At 37.7% G+C, this 19,925-nt stretch overlaps 1 protein-coding gene across 14 annotated transcripts in view; it reads right to left on the bottom strand.

Annotated features, from left to right (window-relative positions):
- Positions 1-19,925, bottom strand: part of SETD5 (SET domain containing 5) — an 82,142-nt gene that overhangs the window by 41,598 nt on the left and 20,619 nt on the right. For 6 of the 14 annotated variants that reach the window (XM_029244077.1, XM_029244075.1, XM_029244067.1 and 3 more), the window contains exons 2-3: positions 5,891-5,950; positions 2,960-3,146 (exon numbers count right to left, since the gene is read on the bottom strand). In XM_029244077.1, coding sequence (XP_029099910.1) covers positions 2,960-3,030 — 71 coding nt within the window. In that variant the 5' untranslated portion in view covers positions 3,031-3,146; positions 5,891-5,950. Of the gene's footprint in view, positions 1-1,924; positions 3,147-5,890; positions 5,951-19,925 lie in introns of all 14 variants that reach the window. The other 8 variants (XM_029244070.1, XM_029244074.1, XM_029244076.1 and 5 more) reach the window with 2 other exon arrangements.

Genomic DNA, 19,925 nt, shown 5'->3' with positions numbered 1-19,925 from the left:
TGAACAAGTATTTCAAAGAGCTGTACATATTTTATGCAAGAGATTTTGTACCACTGAACACATGGGGTGAAACATGATAGCTGTTTATTAGAAATGGAATTTGTTTTTTTTGGACGGGAAAAAGGAAAGTGGCATGAAATAAAAGATGGCCATGGAGATGGAGCTATGCCGGTTGTATCTTACCCATCTCCAAACTGGGTAAATATGAACATATGCACTTCATGTGCAAGTCTAGGGAATAAAAATAAAATGTATATTGTGTAGGTTAAAAGGCCATCCCACTGCACAATACTTTGTAGTCAAGCATAGCATTTAATATATTGCTATGCGTGCCAAATACTAAAATTTAAGCTCACATCTTTTGATGAGGAAACTTTGCAATTTCCATACTGGTTACTGATTAAATACATAGTTACATGCTGACAGGTAACTACAGGATTTCCTAGGATATTCCCTGACATACAGAAACATATATCAGCTCTTATCTATATTTTAAAATATCGATAAAAATTTTGGAGTGTTAGGATTGCATCTCTTTATTAGTGAATGATTTTATGCAAATGTAATTATAGCCTTTCTTCCCCTATGTTTGAACTTCTATGACAGCTAGGCACATACACAGAAGCCATGCTTACGAAAGATATACTCCATCAACTGTGTTCCAAGTATAATATACAACCTGCTGTTATAACACTACCTCTTAGAAAATGTCTTTAATTCATTTATGGCAGGATTGTAAATTCAGAAAAGTCTTTGCTTCTATTGTTACATCTAGAGGTTTTCCTACAAATATACAAAAAAAACAAAAACAAAACATAATGCATACCATTGCCATCAGATTTAAAATCCCATAAGGTAAGGTCTAGACCTTTTATTTAGTTGAGGATGTTGTCCTTAATACCAGGTTTAATCTTAGAGTGCCCAGAACAGTGGAATATGCATGACAGTGACATATGCACAGTGAAGCATTAACAAATATCATCAATAATTTAATAGAGTGGTATATAAGCTAATTGTTGACATTCTCTTGCTTTATAGGAATACTAAACGAAAAACTGTGTAATCAGCTAAGACCACAGTATCAGAAATCTGTCTGGAGATTATGGATGAAAATGTTTCAGGAAATAGAAACACTGCAGTCAAACTTTTAGGCCACAAGTATTTTTTGATTCTGCAATTACTTCTGGACTCCCTAGCAACATTTATGGGCAGTTAGCTCTGTACTATGGGAAAAATCCCTGTTTTAAGAATAATAGCTTTAGGTCCTTTCCTTAGCTACTAACCCGAAACTCGTTGAGTTAATCTTTTCGTTGAAATTTCTGACAAATGTTAATGTTGTTTACATATACAGTCTGTCAGCCAATCCATATAGGAGGTTAGTGGTTGACTTTATACAAATTCATTAACACTACACAATTATCTATGAATGCAGGAAGATTTTTAAGTACTCTATTTGGGAAATAGTTGTAAAATTGGTAGTCTCGGCTATTGGCATAACTACATCTCTGTGGCATGCAAAAAAACAAAAACAAAACAAAACAGGAAAAAAGGCCCTGGAAGTAACACAATCCACCCTTCCCTACCCCCCGACCCTCCATCTTCCTTTTTATATGGGAATAAGGCCAGAAACTGCTTTCAATTCTACACGACCCCAGAATATAATACACTGCTTCTTAGGGTAGCTTCATTTTAAGTCTTCCTCTTTAAGGAAGTCATGAAACAGTTAAATTATCCTAGGTGGCTTTGTGAAGAAACATACATGCTCTTTACTGATATTCTCAGTCTTAAGGAAGAAAACCACTATTATCAGGGATGCAGTTGAACCCAGAGTTCTGGTACAGCTTCTTTACTTTGCTGAAGGGGAAGGAATCCCCAGGGACTGTGAGAATGGCAAGAGAAACAGGGGAATTAGAGCAACACCCACCTCACTCAAGAAGTGGCTGTGGGATCAAGAGTCTGAACTGGACCTGAACATATTCAAAACACCAGGATTTTTCCAGCCCAGACCCTAATCCCTGGTACTGCCTGGAATAGACTTGGCTTCTGGGGGTGTGCTGCCCCCTAGGCCCCTTGGGTCTCTTTCGCTGGACTTTCACATCCTGGTGTAGTGCCACTTCGTCTTGAAAGGTAGGGGGCTTCCACTTCCTTTCTGTAAGCAAGGAAGATTGGGTACAAGGGAGGTAAAAGGACAAGAGGGGGGGAATCTGTGAGCAGGGGGAATCTTGGACAACTTAAAAGAGAAGGGATACAAAAGGCTAAAAAATTTTAAACTGTGAATATAAAGTTTTATAATGAAGGCCTACCTTCATTGCCATTTGGCATTTAAATTCTTCAAGAATTGAGAGTCTATTTTAGGGATTGGACTTTTCGACAAATTCTGAATTCCTAAAGCTGCTCTTAGCTGAAAAAAAAGTTTGGTACCACTGATTTTGAAGGTCCTCTTTCTAGGCAATGAATATTATAAAAACAGATGATACTAATTTCCACATTTTCTATCCCAAATATCAGAATGTCTAAGTAACCTGCCCATATAGCTGCAGCCCCTTTACTCTAGAACAATGAGAAGTACATAGGAAGAGGCCTTCAAGGAAAATCAGTTGGAGAGAACTCCTCCTTATCCTTCATTCATCAGATAATCAATAACTCTACAGAAGCAGGTAGTGACGCTTATTTCAATCTTCCTCACCCATCAAAACAAATGAAAACATAATCACTACCTTGAAAATTTAATTCTATTAATTATTTACTCAGAAATCCCACCCCGCCAAATTCTTTTCCTCCCGCTTCTAATTCTTTTTTTCCTCCAGTTTCTATGGGGGAAAGGGAAAGGTCTAATGTCATTTACAATGGGCTAGGCTTGGGTTTAGAAAATACCACGTTATTTATTATTAGATGCCCACAAGAAATTTGTCTCCACACAAACTGGTAATGTATCTGCTACCTAGGAAGCAGCACTTACTCTGATCCAGCAGCCATATCTGAGTAGGATGTATCTGGTGTGGTGACTCCCAGAGGGATTGCAATGCTCATGACGTCCAACACAGCAGGAAGTGGAAATCACGGGGTCCAATTATCAGAGACTGGCCACTCTGAGAGTGGGGGTGAGCTGCAGAGCCTCAACCAACATGTTATGGACATGAGGAATCCTAGAACAGAAAAGGAAAACATCTAGTAACCAGAAAGTTCTTTGAATTTATTGCAAATACTACTGAATATTTTTCTATTTTTTGAACAAAGCTTTTAAGGGATAAATATAAAACAAATACAAGGGATCAACATTGTATCGTGTTTACTATGTTCTACATTAATGTTCCACAAAGTGAGGTAGCAAAAGTTATGCTCACTTTTCATTTCTATTTTAATTTTTTTCTTTTCAGATAAAGGGAAAGTAACAGTCTGCTCACCAATGAGCACATTTCTCCCATTCCACAACTGTTTATCAAACAAAAATTTCTGACACCCTAGGACCTAACTAACAAGAAAGAGAACAGTTAAAAGAATTTACTAGTTTAATGTTATAGTTTAATGTTATTCCTTCCAAATTAAATATGATGATAAAAGAAATCAATTTGCTTATATTTGACTGAATAGCTGTTTCTTATTGCCTTCTTTTGTCATGGAATACTCTTTTCCTTCTTTTAAACCTTTTTAATAACTATAATTTTGGGAGAAGATGTAGTTAGTAATGATATCTGTGAGATAATATCCACTGCTAGGTATGAATAAAAACATAAACCACGAAGTGTACAGTTTCATGATAAAAATAAGAAAATTTTGCATGGAAAGGCAGTGAGGATACCTTGAGTTGGTGACCACAGCCAGTGGAGTTTGGGAACAGAAAGAAACAAACTTGGTAGTGTAAAGAAACAAAAGTAGATTAAGTAGATTAAGAGATTTGGAGGTATGGTGCAAAGGGAAAAAGTGTACTTTGACTTTACATTAGTGATTTTATAGTTCTGTAAAAAAAAAAAACATTAAAAGAATGGAACACAAAGCATTTTATGTGGGAGGAAAGAAAGTCAATGTGACTGTTAAGGCCCAGGTTAATACAGATTTTTGCAAAAAAACTACAAAAAGAAGTCATGACTGATATACTGATTCATGATAAGACAAATAAGACAGCAGAAAATGGTTATTTATACTAAAAAAATTAAATCAAATGAAAACTATACCATATTAATTGAGTCAATACAGGGGGTCAATGCAAATTTTAAAATGGTAGATGATCTCAGATGCTTGACTCTTATTTTGAAATATGAAGCAAATTAACATGGAAAAGAAAACCAATAGTGAACAGTGAATCAGGACAAGATTTTTAAGAACACGTAAAGATAATACTATTCTGTATCATTATTTTACAATGCTAGAACAGCTATAAACTAAGCAGTCCTCCCTGGCACCTACACTTTGAAAGAGCTGGATCTCACTAATGGACCTAGGACTCTCCAAATCCGGGTGTGGCAATATACCCGTTCCCACTCAACTTGAGGTGACATGTTGGACTTGAGACTGAAATGAAAAGGGCAAATCTTCCTATCTATTGCTTCCTCACAGCTCATAAAACAAAAGTGACTAATACAACTTTCTGCCTTTGGGCCTATTTTACACATAAATGTTTCCTTTCCCTAACAAACCAGAGGAGAGCAGTACATTCTCTAATCCTCTGGGAAATTGAAATAAAATCTACAAGTAACAGAAGAGAGAATACTTATCAAATAAGCCCAAAAGGGCATTTTTAAACATTGGGGATTGTTGGTTACAACTCTTTCTCTATTTGGTATCACTGCATAATTCTCAAAAAAAAAAAAAAAAAAAAAAAGCCCAGAGGCTACTTGGCTAAATAACCAGAACAGAGTCTAATAATGAGCATACTACTACCTTGACCAATACAGGAATCTGAATCATGTGTTATATTTCAGTAAAGAACCCCTCACTACCAATTACTCAACACCATTAAAAAATCCTCTGTCATAGCCATTACTGTTATATGCCCATAAAAAAATGTAGGTGTCTAGATAAAAGAAAACTTACAAAACTAAGCTGACAGTGGTTATTTTTCTGAGTCAAAAAAAGATACACTAAAAGGAAAAGATGGAAAAATCACTTCAGATAATGTCTCCTTAATAAATGAATAAGTGATTAATACATTCCTTAATGAAATCTCAACTCAGCTAATTTGGATAGTTGAAAAATAACTTTAAGAAAGATTAAGTAGTTAATTACTTTCATGAATTCTTCCATTTCCCTTTTGTGTAATTTTACATGACCCCTTCCACTCTTCTGATGAAGGCATTTCGGATTAGCTTGGTTATCCTGTTCCAAATAATACTCTTGTAATATTGGGTGTTTTTAATTAAAAAAAAAAGATAACAAAACCTAATTTCTCATATGACTCCAAGACTAGTTCCTTTCCTAAATAACATGCAAAATGTAGCTATTCAAATGTTAACTGAAGAACTTCTAACAGATTATCTATATGCAGTATTTTACTATAATTACCCTGGTTTTATAAGACAAGACAATAGGCTCCTACTACAGTTTACCAAGCTTAGTAGTTATAGCAGTTACTAATTTATCACATAGTTGGAGATATGTCCTAGAAAGAAATGATAAGAATTAAAATCTCTAGGTGGAACAGTTTCAAAGTATCTTTTACTTGTTAATTTGTCTCTCTCTCTTCCTACCAAAGTAAAAACTCAATGAGGACAAGGATTTTTGTATTTTATCCTCTGTTGTAGTTCCACAGCCTACAATAGCACCTGGCACATAGAGGGTATTTGAGAATATTTGCTGAATAAATTATGATCACTCATATCAAAATTATAGTTTTTAGCATTCATTGAAGTACAAAAATTAAAACAAATTAAAAGAATTTACTTGGCTCAGTCACCTTTTTATAGACCTCTGAATATGAAGTCCCCCAAAATTATCTGCCAGTAGTTCTGAAGACCTAGAAAAAGTTGAGAAGCAAATTAGTATAGAAAGAAATAACATAGATGGACACATGGAATAGAATTCTACAGAAATAATATTTTAACGGTAATTGTTCCATTTAGTACTGTATCTTTGTCCTTTAACCTTGTTATCTTATTTTCCTGTAAAGCCAGAACCTAAATAAAGGGTAGAAAAGGCAGTTGTCTATTTGAGTTAAGAAGTGATATATATTGTCTCTGGGTAATCCTTTTCTTTCCTTCAAATCAGAATTCTCTCCCATTTCCCAAAGGATTCCTTCTTTTTATCTCTCCTAGGAGGTGCTTTTCTCCTCCTCTGACCCATTCTTAAATTAGGAGGCTTTTCTTTAATCAAATGTCAGATTTATTCTCCAGTCAGACAGGGACCTACCATGATCTATTAGAGTTCATATTAGTCCTTTCTTCCCCCTACCCTCTTGTCCTACTACAGAAAGAGTGACAAGAGGGAATCCATTTGTGGTCAACTACACAATGGAAAGCATGTAGAAAACAGAGCTTTAATTAGCTTTCTACACTCCAAAAAGAAAAGGAAAATAGGTGATGACATAGGACTTGGGGTGGGGGTGGGGGAGTCAAATTTAACATTAGCCAGAAAGGAGTTTCAACATCTGAAATGTTATATCATATATGTGAAAAGAGCTGTGTGTGAGATTCCAGTTACCAAGCAGTAGAGAGTAAATGTTCTTTATGTTGATATCTTATGGATTTCTAACTTTTTATTAAAAATTGGAAAATAAACTATTCTTTAGAAACAATTTTAAAAGAGCATACTCAGAACTGTAAAAATAAAAGGTATGAAGGTAACAGTAAATGGAAGGAAGATAAAAATTACACCAAGGAAGAAACAGACTCCTTTAGCAACAACAAATAAGAAAGAAAAACGGACAGGAGTAAAAAGAGAAGTAAGTACATGAGTATACAGTAGGGGGAAAATGAATGCATCGGAATTTCAATTTCATTTCAGTTTAACTACAATCCATCAGACCCCCCCAGGAACTGTAGTTAAGTTCTTGGACTCAGAAGCAGAACCAGCTTGACTCCCAGTACTGAGTACTCTTTTGAGAAGTCACCATTTACATATAGTTTCTAAGGAAAAGGCTTTTAAGAACGTGCCAGAAATAGTTTATAATTACCCCAGTCTTTTAAATTGAATTCAGAAATGGTCAATAGTCTCTGTATCTGCCATTCTGACAGTCTCTTCTCTATATGACTTGCTGAAAGCACAAGACCCATGTGATCTGTCAGGTCACTCTCAGAGAAAACAGACAAAAAGTGTTTTAAGAACAACTCCAACAGAGATTTCAGAAAAAGAAATTGCATCAGCCAGGTGAGCCGGAAGCAGCTGGGAGACAAGAGTCCAATAAACAGCCAATCCGATGAAAGAAATTCAGAACAAGTCTGCTTCAGTAATCCTGTGAAGAGGACTGGCAGGAAGAGGAGTGCCGCTTCAGAAAAAGAACAGGCCTCATATGCTTCAGACAGTCTTTGTACTGTGGCTGTGGACCTTGGCCATTCTCCCAGAAATGATGCAATCCTGATGAACAAGATCTGCTGCCAGAGAAACAATTGTTAACAGCCTATGCAGACAGCAACTTAGCCAAGAAGCAATCTCTGATCAACTCTCTCACAAACCACCAGAAAGTCAAATTTCTTCCTCAGTTTTGATCTCTGACAAAATATGTTAGTGAATATATATTTAGATATATACAAACATGGCATTTTCTCAAAATGTCCCTTTTAAGTTCCTGTGGCTTTATAATATCTATCCTCTATCATTACATTTGAAAGAAAACACTGAGATTATTTTTATTTTTATGAATTCTCATGCTAACAGCAAGGTATTTACGTTGAAATTTTACACTTTTCTCCCCTTCTTATAAAAAAAATGTTTGGGGATATAGTGGATTCCCTAAGTTTTAAATTCACTCTGCAATCTAGGGCCCAATTATGAGATTTCAAAGTAAAGACAAATATGTACACTCACTAATTCAGGGCCAGAAAGGTATATTTTATAGACATTTTTGAAATTATGTGAAACTCAATATGTTAAAAATAGGCAGGTATTACAGAAAAAGAGAAAAATCTCTTCTTGCTTAGGCTGACACAAAAGGTAGGCTGAGTAATATCAGTTTGCAATGCCCACTTTTCTCAAGAGCAGTAATATTACTTCAGATCTTTTAAGAGGGTTAATGATTATTTTCATCCTATTAGCCACAACTTACTATTTTAGAATCTAAAACATCCTCCACCTAAAAATCCTCCCAAGGGGACTTCCCTGGTGGCGCAGTGGTTAAGACTCCACGCTCCCAATGCAGGGAGCCCGGGTTCGATCCCTGGTCAGGGAACTAGAAACCACACGCATGCGGCAACTAAGGAGCCCACATGCTGCAACTAAGACCTGGCGCAACCAAATAAATAAATAAATATTAAAAAAAAAAAGAAAAAATCCTCCCTAGACTCCTCATCTCCTAGGCCTGGTTTCTTTTTCAGAGCTTTGGTATCAGGTTGTTCACACAGTATTGTTATGAAATTATTAGGATTTTTTCCTACCTTGCATACTAAATAAAAGACTCTGTATACAAGAAACCTCATTTCTCTAAACTCCAACTAGCCAGATGCGACAATTAACCAAATTTCTTCTTTTTGAAAGCAATAACCCTTAAACTGGGATTCACTAAAAACACAAGCTTCTAAAATGTATTCTGAAATCAATATGTTCAGCCCAATCTACTACCCTGATATTTAAACTATTAAAATAATAAAAATCAACAGATATACAGAATAACTCTGAAGCAGTAAAAATTTTTAATAGGCCAATAAATGAATAAATTCAACACAATTAAGATGGAAAAAAAGTCAGAAAAATTTTCAATAAGGGTTAAAAGAAAATAACCACTAATATTAAGATTCAACTTCTGAATCTACTGATTATTCAAAATTTTGTTATACATATAAGTTGAGATTATTCTTAAATACTTCTATACTTAAATTTCCTACTTTTGAATGACTAAACAGTAAAAAGGGAAGACAGAGAGAATATTAGAAGACTGTTTTGTATGTTTATATCCTCAATTTTTAAATCACATAACACTTAAGAAAGCAGTAAATATATATGTACATTTAGCTACACAACCAACTTGCCTGAGAACTAATGTGGCAGCTGCATTATATGCTTATCTTCCATTTCCAACCCAAACTGAGATATTGAGGAAAAACACTGCCGTTGTACTGTTTAACATAAAGCTTTTTATCTTGGGAGGAGAAAATGTATGTTAGGAAAAAGTACTGTATTATGAGTTAGGAAATTTGAGTTCTAGCCTACAACTTAATTAGTCTGGTGATCTCTGAAAAATCACTTTTTATAGATGAGACTTAAGTTCCTCCAAGTAAAATCTTCACTGGGTTTCCTCCTGCTCTAAATTTCTGTGAATCGTGACACTGACTCAGGCGATTCATGCAATGTCTCAAAAGTCTGTTTTCTCAGTGTACAGTAGAAAGAATAATACCTGTACTGCTGACATAGGTGCACATAGACTAGTGTTTGTAGCAAATAATAATTTAAGTGGCTCTCTGGAACTTTAAAATATATGTAAACAAAGAGGAGGTGCTACTAATAATCTGAATGTGGCTAAAAATTATTTTCACTCATCTCTAACAGTGTATATTTCAATTTTGCTAAAGTAAAATAAATCGTGTGAGAAAAGGATATGTAAGAAACATGCAAAAAAAGAAAAGTATAGGAGAGAGAAGTGATAAGCATTAGAAGAAATAAATAAGAATTATTGGAAAATAAGAGATGTACTCTAAGAAAAGAGAAAGAGCTCAGAGATCTGGGGAAAAGTTCATGTACTTGGGGTAGTGTAAGTTATAAGTTAGGCTTACGATCTGAAGCAAGTTAATGCAGGCAAAGGATCTAGAAATTCAGGGCTGAAGAGAAGAAAAGACAAACGTGTTGGGATAAACAATTAAGAGAGACTAAAGAAACATCATTATTTAGTAATTTAGAGCCAAGATAAAGTTTTCCTTTTCTCCCACCTCTTCTCCTTCAACACCTGTTTATCCCTTGGCTCCTTTGCCTAAATTTATACTCCCTCTAGGGGCTACTGGGCTTGGCACAATAAACTGATGTCTACAAAAGCTCTAAACTTACTAGAGTAGGAGGTAATTAAAACCCAATTAAAAAAAAATCCTATTTCAGTCCACAGTAAGAATTTCTTTCCCCATGAAATACTTCAATAATGGCAATATTATAGAGGCGAAGACATATTTCATTGTGCTTGGAAGGAAGGGGGTGAGTAACAGGATAAGAGTACACTCTATAAATAACGAAACTAAATCTTATTTTAAGATGACAGTGAAGAAAAAGAAATATTTTATTTACATTTAACAATGATAAACAGATATTTACTGCTAAACTAACCAAGGATGCACACAGACTCTTTCTGCCCTTAACAATAATCAGTTAGGAAAATTTTAGGTTTCCAAGTGTCAAATAAAGATGATACCCTCAATGAACTTCGATTTACCTCTTTAAAGAGCTATATTCTAAAGACTTTCTAAAGGTTTTGTCCTACTGTGTTTGAAGCCTCTGATCATGCTTTAGAGCCATGTTCCATACTAGTTCGGAAAAGAACCTCTCCTACCTCTGTGTCTGCCTCCTCTAAATCCATACTTTTTTCATTTTCAAACCCTGAATGGGAACCATGTTTACTTACTCCAGACAAAGTGAGACATACATATTTATAAGGAATTGATATCTTTATATTTTCAGTAGTTTAGGCAAAATTTCTTCAGTTGATAAGAAATTTAGAGTTTTAAGTTCAGAGTCGAATTCATTATTCTATAGATGAAGAAACAGAGCTATAAAAGTATTAACTTATAAGAAGTCACACACACAGTAGTGGAGTTAAGAAGAAAATTAGGATTTTAATGTATAGGCTCTACTTATTAAAGTAATTACTACTAACTTTAGATAGCAATATTTGAATTAAAAGAAAAAAAAATATTTTTTTTGGCTGCTGAGCAGCTTGTGGGATCTTAGTTCCCCAACCAGGGATTGAACTTCGGCCCTCCACAGTGAGAGCGCAGAGTCCTAACCAATAGTCCACCAGGGAATTCCCTAAAAGAAAATTTTAAAAAATTAAGCACCAATTATTGTTGGTACTACGTTAGACAAACAAGTCCAGATTAACATTCCTGGCTCTCTTGGGATTTATATTACCTAGATTTGTCAGGGTTTTCTTCATTCGTTCATTCAACAATCATGAAGTGAGTAACTACTCATGTAACTCTACTACGTATAAAAACGATCTTAAGTTTTATTTTAAAATGTTTCTCTTGGGACTTCCCTGGTGGCACAGTGGTTAAGAATCCGCCTGCCAACGCAGGGAACACAGGTTCGATCCCTCCTCTGGGAAGATCCCACATGCCGCAGAGCAACTAAGCCCGTGCACCACAACTACTGAGCCTGTGCTCTAGAACCTGCGAGCCACAACTACTGAGCCTGCGAGCCACAACTACTGAAGCCCACGCACCTAGAGCCCGTGCTCCGCAACAAGAGGAGCCACAATGAGAAGCCCACGCACCACAATGAATAGTCCCCACTCGCTGCAACTAGAGAAAGCCCGCATGCAGCAACAAAGACCCAATGCAGCCCCCGTTCCCCCCAAAATAATAAAGTTTCTCTTATCCAAGTAGAAGAGGGTAGGCACTTTGCAAAAACTCTTTCTGTTTGCCTGTGTGCCAAAGTATTGCATCTTCACAACCATGAAGGGAAAAGAAAATCCTGAAGTGTGTCTCTACAATTAATGAGTCATCCTGAAGTGAAAACAACACCCTACCCCCAAAGAAAGAAAACCCCAAACCACTCCCTCTTTTAGCAATGACACAGAGGGGTACAGAAACAGATTCTTTTATAAATCTCTTAAACTGTTTAGACAAAACTTTTCACTGATTGGTCTCATGAAAAATTCTATTAAGAATGAAGAAGAATAAAGAACAATGGGCAGCAAGAACCTTCAAAACACAGACAAACAGAAGCTGACTATATGTGTTCTGTGATTATTTGACAGACCAGGTGGCTAAGTATCTAGCAGTAAAGGAATTTAAAGCTTAATAATTCTGATATGCACAACGGGGATCCTCTCCTGACCAATAGCTGTATCTTTATTGACTTATTGAGAAATAATAAATGCTTATAAAAATACACAAACATTACAAACGCATAAAAAGTAGAAGTGAAATTCTCACATAATTCCACTTCCCAAAGTTCCCCAAAGATGAAAGTGAGAACCCTACTTTTCTTTAATCAGCTTTGCTCATTTAGTAGTAAGTTTTGGACATCTTTCTATATGCACATGTACAAAATTTATTTCTTCCTCTTAAACAACAGCACTGGGGCTTCCCTGGTGATGTAGTGGTTAAGAATCCGCCTGCCAATGCAGGGGACAGGGGTTCAAGCCCTGGTCTGGGAAGATCCCAACCGCCATGGAGCAACTAAGTCCGTGTGTCACAACTACTGAGCCTGCGCTCTAGAGCCCGCAAGCCACAACTACTGAGCCCACACACCACAACTACTGAAGCCCGTGCGCCTAGAGCCCGTGCTCCGCAAAACAAGCCACCGCAATGAGAAGCCTGTGCACCGCAACGACGACCCAATGCAGCCAAACAAAAAAAAGACAGCACTGTATTCTATCCTATGGATGCACTATAATTTAAATCAATTCTCTGCATGAGAATGTTTAGATTGTTGCTAATTTTCCATAATATACACAATGCTGCACTGAATGGACATGTACATGTACATATGCCTTTCTTTATACATGTGTATAAACAATTCCTTAGGACACATTCTTAGAAGTGGAACTGCTAGAAGGGCATAAGCACATTTGGTAGTGATGCCGAACCACCCTCCAGAAAGTTAAGGCCATTTTACACTCCTACAAACATAGCGGGAAGGCTACATTTTCCCGTAAGGTTCAAAATAATTTCAATTCTAACATTCCTCATAGTTTCTTCCTTAGAAGACTCTCTACAGCCTACAAGAAAACCCTAAAATGAAAGTTAATTGCAAATTCTCAACATTTCTGTGATACACTTTTAAGACTACTGACTGGATGCACTGGATGTCCTCTAAAATTCTTTTATACTAAGTAGGAAATCTCAGTTGCTTTTTCACTAAACTTGGGATGGGATCTTCAAAGTAAAACCTAGATAAGGCACTATTACACAACAGAAGTATTTTCTTATGGTTGTCCCATGACATAACTTTAAATTCATTTAATAGAAGGCAGCGCCAAGCTCTAAATTTCTTTTCCCAGTAATGAAAAAACAAATGCTAGCCATCTAGCTGGCATCTGTTGATTTGAGCTCTTCAGTTTCAAATAAGCTATCAAAACTCTGTTCTAGCAGTTCTGCCTCAGTAGTATATATGATGCCTTCCATTTTTAATTACCCTCAGAAAGAGAAAAAAGTTTGAAACTACAAGAAGCTTGTCAATATTGACTTACTAAAAGACAGAGTGCCAAAATATTGACTAAATTTGTAACGTAGCTACAAATCATTTGGTATATACTCCACTACGACAACGGACATGGTTCAAATCTAAGTCCTGGGTCAATGAGGCAAAAAACCTCTCCTTTTCACTGTGCTGGCACTAGCACCTGACTGACAGCCTAGATGCAGAGGTATTCTTTCTCCTCTGAATATTTCACAGATTGCCTTTTATCCATCCATTCACCAACACTACTCACCTCCTTATGATTTCAAGGTTGCAGTGAACTGCTCTCCTGAGTTCTCAACCCTTCAATCTACTCTTCATTCTCCCATGATGCTAAATAACTATGACCATTATCATTCTACTATTAGAAACCTATAATGGCTACCTAATACCTACTGGGTTAGTTCAAACTCCTTTGCCTGAATGGAAAACCACTTTTGTTAATTAGCTATTCATCTGTTTCTTTTCCTTCAAAATTTTGTTCACACTACTTATCTTGTCTGATATGCTATTTTTTTGCATCTTAAAAAAACTTTATTATGAAAAATTTCAAACAAATACAAAACCAGAGAAAACCCTGTAATGAACTCACAGACTACCGAGTTTTAATCAACAACCAACTCATAGCCAATCTTATTTTATCTATAATCTTTCCTCTTCTACATGATTATTTTAAAGCAAATCCCAGAAATATCAGTTGTACATATTACATTTGCTGAATAAAGTTATCCCTTGTTTATTATAAATATGGTGAGAGTGGTTGGCTTATAATGACAGGTGGCAGTGACAGGGAAAGAAAGACCATCATTCCAAGGCAAAAGTGAAAATGGATAAAAACGTAATGCAATTCATCAATTGATTTGCTGAGTAATGTTTAGGCTTTACAGTTATACACACATAACTATTAAAAAGTCAATCTTTTTCTTTTAAGAAAAAAAAACTACTGGGAATTCCCTGGTGGTCCAGTGGTTAGGACTCCGCTCTTCCACTGCAGGAGACACAGATTTGATCTCTGGTTGGGGAACTAGGATCCCGCAAGCCGTGTAGCCAAAAAAAAAAAAAAAACCCCAAAAAACAAATACTGTAAGCAATGTTTTTTGGATTTTTAAATTTGATATGGACAATTTTTTAATAGATTCATTTATTTATCTATTTATTTATTTACGTATTTATGGCTGCGTGTGGGTTTTCTCTAGTCATGGCGAGCGGGGGCTACTCTTCGTTGCGGTGTGTGGGCTTCTCATTGCAGTGGCTTCTCTTGTTGCGGAGCACGGGCTCTAGGTGCGCGGGCTTCAGTAGTTGTGGCTCGTGGGCTCTAGAGCACAGGCTCAGTAGTTGTGGCGCACGGGCTTAGTTGCTCTGTGGCACGTGGGATCTTCCTGGACCAGGAATTGAACCCATGTCCCCTGCATTGGCAGGCGGATTCTTAACCACTGAGCCCCCAGGGAAGCCCTGATATGGACCTTTTTTTTTTTTTGCGGTACGTGGGCCTCTCACTGTTGTGGCCTCTCCCGTTGTGGAGCACAGGCTCCGGACGGGCAGGCTCAGCAGCCATGGCTCACGGGCCTAGCTGCTCTGCAGCATGTGGGATCTTCCCAGACCAGGGCACGAACCCGTGTCCCCTGCATCAGCAGGTGGACTCTGAACCACTGCGCCACCAGCAAAGCCCTGGACCATTTTTTTAAAAAAAATAAATTTATTTATTTTTGGCTGTGTTGGGTCTTTGTTTCTGGGCGCAGGGTTTCTCTAGTTGCGGTGAGTGGGGCCCACTCCTCATCGCGGTGCGCGGGCCTCTCACTGTCGCGGCCTCTCTTGTTGCGGAGCACAGGCTCCAGACGCGCAGGCTCAGTAGTTGCGGCTCACGGGCCTAGTTGCTCTGCGGCATGTGGGATCTTCCCAGACCAGGGCTCGAACCCGTGTCCCCTGCACTGGCAGGCAGATTCTCAACCACTGCACCACCAGGGAAGCCCAGCCCTGGACCATTTTTAAAGTCTTTATTGAGTTTGTTAAAATATTGCTTCTGTTTTGGTTTTCTGGCCCTGAGGCATGTGGGATCTTAGCTCCCCCACCAGGGATCAAACCCGCACCCCCTGCATTGGAAGGCAAAGTCTTAACCACTGGACTGCCAGGGAAGTCCCAGTAAGCAATTATTATTATATTTTAAATTTTTATTTATTTATTTATTTTTGACTGTGTTGGATCTTCATTTCTGTGTGTGGGCTTTCTCTAGTTGAGGCGAGCAGGGGCCACTCTTCATCGCGGTGCGCGGGCCTCTCACTGCCGCAGCCTCTCATTGCGGAGCACAAGCTCCAGACACGCAAGCTCAGTAGTTGTGGCGCAAGGGCCTAGTTGCTCCGCGGTATGTGGGATCTTCCCAGACCAGGGCTTGAACCCATGTCCCCTGCATCGGCAGGCGGATTCTTAACCACTGAGCCCCCAGGGAAGCCCTGATATGGACCATTTTTAAAGTCTTTATTGAGTTTGTTACAATATTGCTTCTGTTTTGGTTTTCTGGCCCTGAGGAATGTGGGATCTTAGCTCCCCCACCAGGGATCAAACCTGTACCCACTGCATTGGAAGGCAAAGTCTTAACCACTGGACTGCCAGGGAAGTCCCAGTAAGCAATTATTTTTTGATCTGAGTTTGTTGATAACAAAATTTCTTGTGTTCTTGGGAATGCAAATTTTTCCTTATAGCAGAGTTAAGTACAAGCATACACACGACCCACATCTCTGACATAGCATTCTTATTTGTATATGCTATGTGTCAATAAGTAAAAATGGATAAAACACAGAAGGAACACCTGGAAGCAGTTAAGTGTGATAAACCAATGCATTAAAGAGGACTGTGACCACCTAGAGGGGTGGGATAGGGAGGGTGGGAGGGAGGGAGATGCAAGAGGGAAGAGATATGGGGATATATGTATATGTACAGCTGATTCACTCTGTTATAAAGCAGAAACTAACACACCATTGTAAAGCAATTATACTCGAATAAAGATGTTAGAAAAGAAAAAAAAATTGGTTTTGAGTCAAAAAAAAAGAAAAGATAAGGACTGTAACATCACACTAGCAATGGATCATATCTGAGGTGCTAGCCAGCTGTTCTTTTTAATGAGCAGTTTCTTAAGAGTACTAGAACCTTAGGCTGATGACTAACTTAGGGTTAAAAAAGCTCACATACTCAATGGAAGCATACTTTCCAGCCAAAAAATAACTCACTAATAATGGTGAGTGTCACAGAACAGAAACATTTGGGAATATATATAGCTGATACCTATATAAACCACAAAGCAAAGATATCTTAAGATCCAGTTAGTGGAAAATAGGCCCAAATCAATGCCAATGCAAATATATACCAACACATTCTATTACCAAACTACCCTCCATAAGCTATACTGATAACAATAAAACTAAACTCAGGATAATTTGTAATTTAAAAAGTAACAGTGATGTAAGACAATGATCAACTCAAAGAAACACTGATGTACATTGTTTTACCTAAGCCAAAAACTAGCCTACATTTACTCATATAGTAGCTTACTGGGTAAAATGAAATCTTTGGAATGGTAAGTACATCATTTCCCTAGAAGTCCAAGAGGATGAACATCTCTGGACCAACTAGCTAGTAATTTGTTATGAGATGCAGAAACTTGTAAGAGTTCTCATCATGAAAAGCAAAAATATTTAACTTATGGATTGTAAAATTATTCTCTGGAGATCTTAATATGAAAATAATTTTAAAACCTTGATACAGAGAATTCCCTGGCGGTCCAGTGGTTAGGGCTCTGCGTTTTCACTGCTGAGGGCTTGGGTTCAATCCCTGGTTGGGGAACTTAGATCCCACAAGCTGCGTGGCGTAGCCAATAAAAATAAAAACCCTGATAATCCAGTTTCAGTAAACCCTTCAGCTGTATTTGGGCCAAAATTCTCATTCATTAATTAATACTTAACAATAAACTAGCCCCAGGACACGGACAAAACAGTACTTTTTAATGAATACAACTGGTACAGTAAAGTTGCTCCAAATTCTCATGCAAAATATAATCACAATCGTATACTATGTTAAAATTTCCCAGTTATTTTATTGTCTCTTTCAATCATCTCTGTTGCTTTTCCTGTCCTGTCAGAGTCTGACCCTAAGCAAAGCCCAGAATTCTACCACTGAACAAAGTGGAGTAAAACATAAAGCATCTTAGGATTTAGCTTCTATTTTTCTTTTTTGTTAAAACATTTTCTATGTATAAACTTATTTTTTCCTAAGTAAAATATTTCTAAATGCTCAACATTACTGTTTTTGAATATGGTATTTCCTTTTCCAGTGCCTGGTAACCAGTATAAAAACTAAGACTTAAAAAAAAAAAAAAAGAGCCTATGCCCTAGATTTTGACAAATCTCTTGTAGACCACCACTAATAACTTCAGAGCAGTGGTTCCCAATCTTTTTGGGTATGAGGATAGCTTTTAAAACTGCAAAAATTTTTGGGGGTGGAAGAAATGGCTATAGGGGGTCAAAGGTAGAAACTTCCAGTTGTAAAATAAATAAGTCATGGGGGTATAATCTGTAGCATGGTGACTAGTTAATACTGTATTGCACATCTGAAAGTTGCTAAGAGAGTAGATCTTAAAAGTTCTCATCACAAGAAAAAAAAATTGTAACTAAGATGAGGGATGTTAGCTAGACTTATTATGGTGATCATTTCACAACATATACAAATCATTATGAAATCATTATGTTGTACACCTGAAACTAATGTCAATTAAACCTCAAAAAAAAATTTAAAAAATAAGGCCATTAAGGTGGGCCCTAATCCAATATAACTGGTGTCCTTATAAGAGAAAATCTGGACACACAAAACACACCAGGGACATGCACACACAGAGGAAGGACCATACGAAGAGGCAAGAGACTGACCATCTGCAAGCCAAGGAGAGAGGCCTCAGGAGAAACCACCCCTGCCGACACCTTGATCTCTCAGACTTTTAGCCTCAAAAAAAGGGCAAAGAAGATTATCTGCTGACAAGGAAAGTACAGTAAAAACAAAAACAAAAAACAAAAAAAAAAAACCCCTGCATTTGTCAACACATTAGATCCTTTGCAATTGGGGCTCCTGGCCCACAAAGCACCAGTGCCCAAGAATAATAACTATGGGGCTTCCCTGGTGCAGTGGTTGAGAGTCCGCCTGCTGATGCAGGGGACACGGGTTTGTGCCCCAGTCCAGGAAGATCCCACATTCCGTGGAGCGGCTGGGCCCGTGAGCCATGGCTGCTGAGCCTGCGTGTCCGGAGCCTGTGCTCCGCAACGGGAAAGGCCACAACAGTGAGGCCCGCGTACCGCAAAAAAAAAAAAAAAAAAAAAAAAAGAATAATAATTATGGAGAACTGACAATATTTCTGCACAAGAGCCTTTCATTTATGTCCTTAAGGACCATTATCTATTAACATTTAGCCACGACGGGACTAAACAATTTACACTCTGATAAATGTATCAGATGATACTTACTAAAAGTGACAAAAAAAGGGAAACAAACAAAATCCCTGCCTAAGAAGGTGCCTGCCTTTGACCTCTTGGGCCAAACCACCATAAAGCCCCCTGTTAAAGCAAAGATGTCTTTACATTCAACCCTGAATTGTGAAAAAAATTACATGACCCATGGCTCTTCAATGAACTTAGGATTTCTTAAGAATCCACTAAGACTTAAGTTTGTGTTTCATGTTTTAAATTCCAACTCTTCCCCCATCTGTACATGAAAGCAAGAAGGAAGCCCACAATGCAGGCTCTCCATTTGCCTTAGTATTTATATTAAAAATTTATCTGGGGGGGCTTCCCTGGTGGCGCAGTGGTTGAGGGTACGCCTGCCGATGCGGAGGACGCGGGTTAGTGCCCCGGTCTGGGAGGATCCCGCATGCTGTGGAGCGTCTGGGCCCGTGAGCCATGGCCGCTGAGCCTGCGCTCCGCAGCGGGAGAGGCCGCGGCGGTGAGGCCCAAGTCCCGCAAAAAAAAAAGAAAAAAAATCCGGGGTATAACTACCTTGTTACAGTTTTTCTAGCAGATTTCTAACTTAACACCTCTTAGCTATTATTTGAGCATACACACTCATTAAATTCCTACCAACTCTGCATTAGTGTACTGTTCAAAGGAAACAATATTGGCCTAAAATTTTCTTTGAGGGGGACCTACAACAAATGTTTATTTGGCTATCAGTCTATTACAGTTCAAACAAAATCCTTATTTACAAGCCAAAAAAAGTTTTAAAGATAAATGTTTGGGAGCAGCTTGACACCATTCCTTATTCTACAAAAATTCAAATTCCTTTTAGAAGTCTTAGCAGACTTCTAGACCTATTATTAATGCCTCCCCTTTTTACTTCCTTTTTTTATTTCTTTAATTTTTAATTTTGGGCTGCACTGGGTCTTCGTTGCTGTGTGCAGGCTTTCTCTAGTTGTGGAGCACCAG

This window comes from Monodon monoceros, unplaced genomic scaffold (genome assembly GCF_005190385.1).
Source record: "Monodon monoceros isolate NGI ecotype Baffin Bay Population unplaced genomic scaffold, NGI_Narwhal_1 Super_Scaffold_3, whole genome shotgun sequence".
In the NCBI taxonomy this organism is placed as follows: domain Eukaryota; kingdom Metazoa; phylum Chordata; class Mammalia; order Artiodactyla; family Monodontidae; genus Monodon; species Monodon monoceros.
The sequence above is the reverse complement of the archived record's forward strand: the minus strand, read 5'-3'. Positions and strand labels throughout refer to the sequence as shown.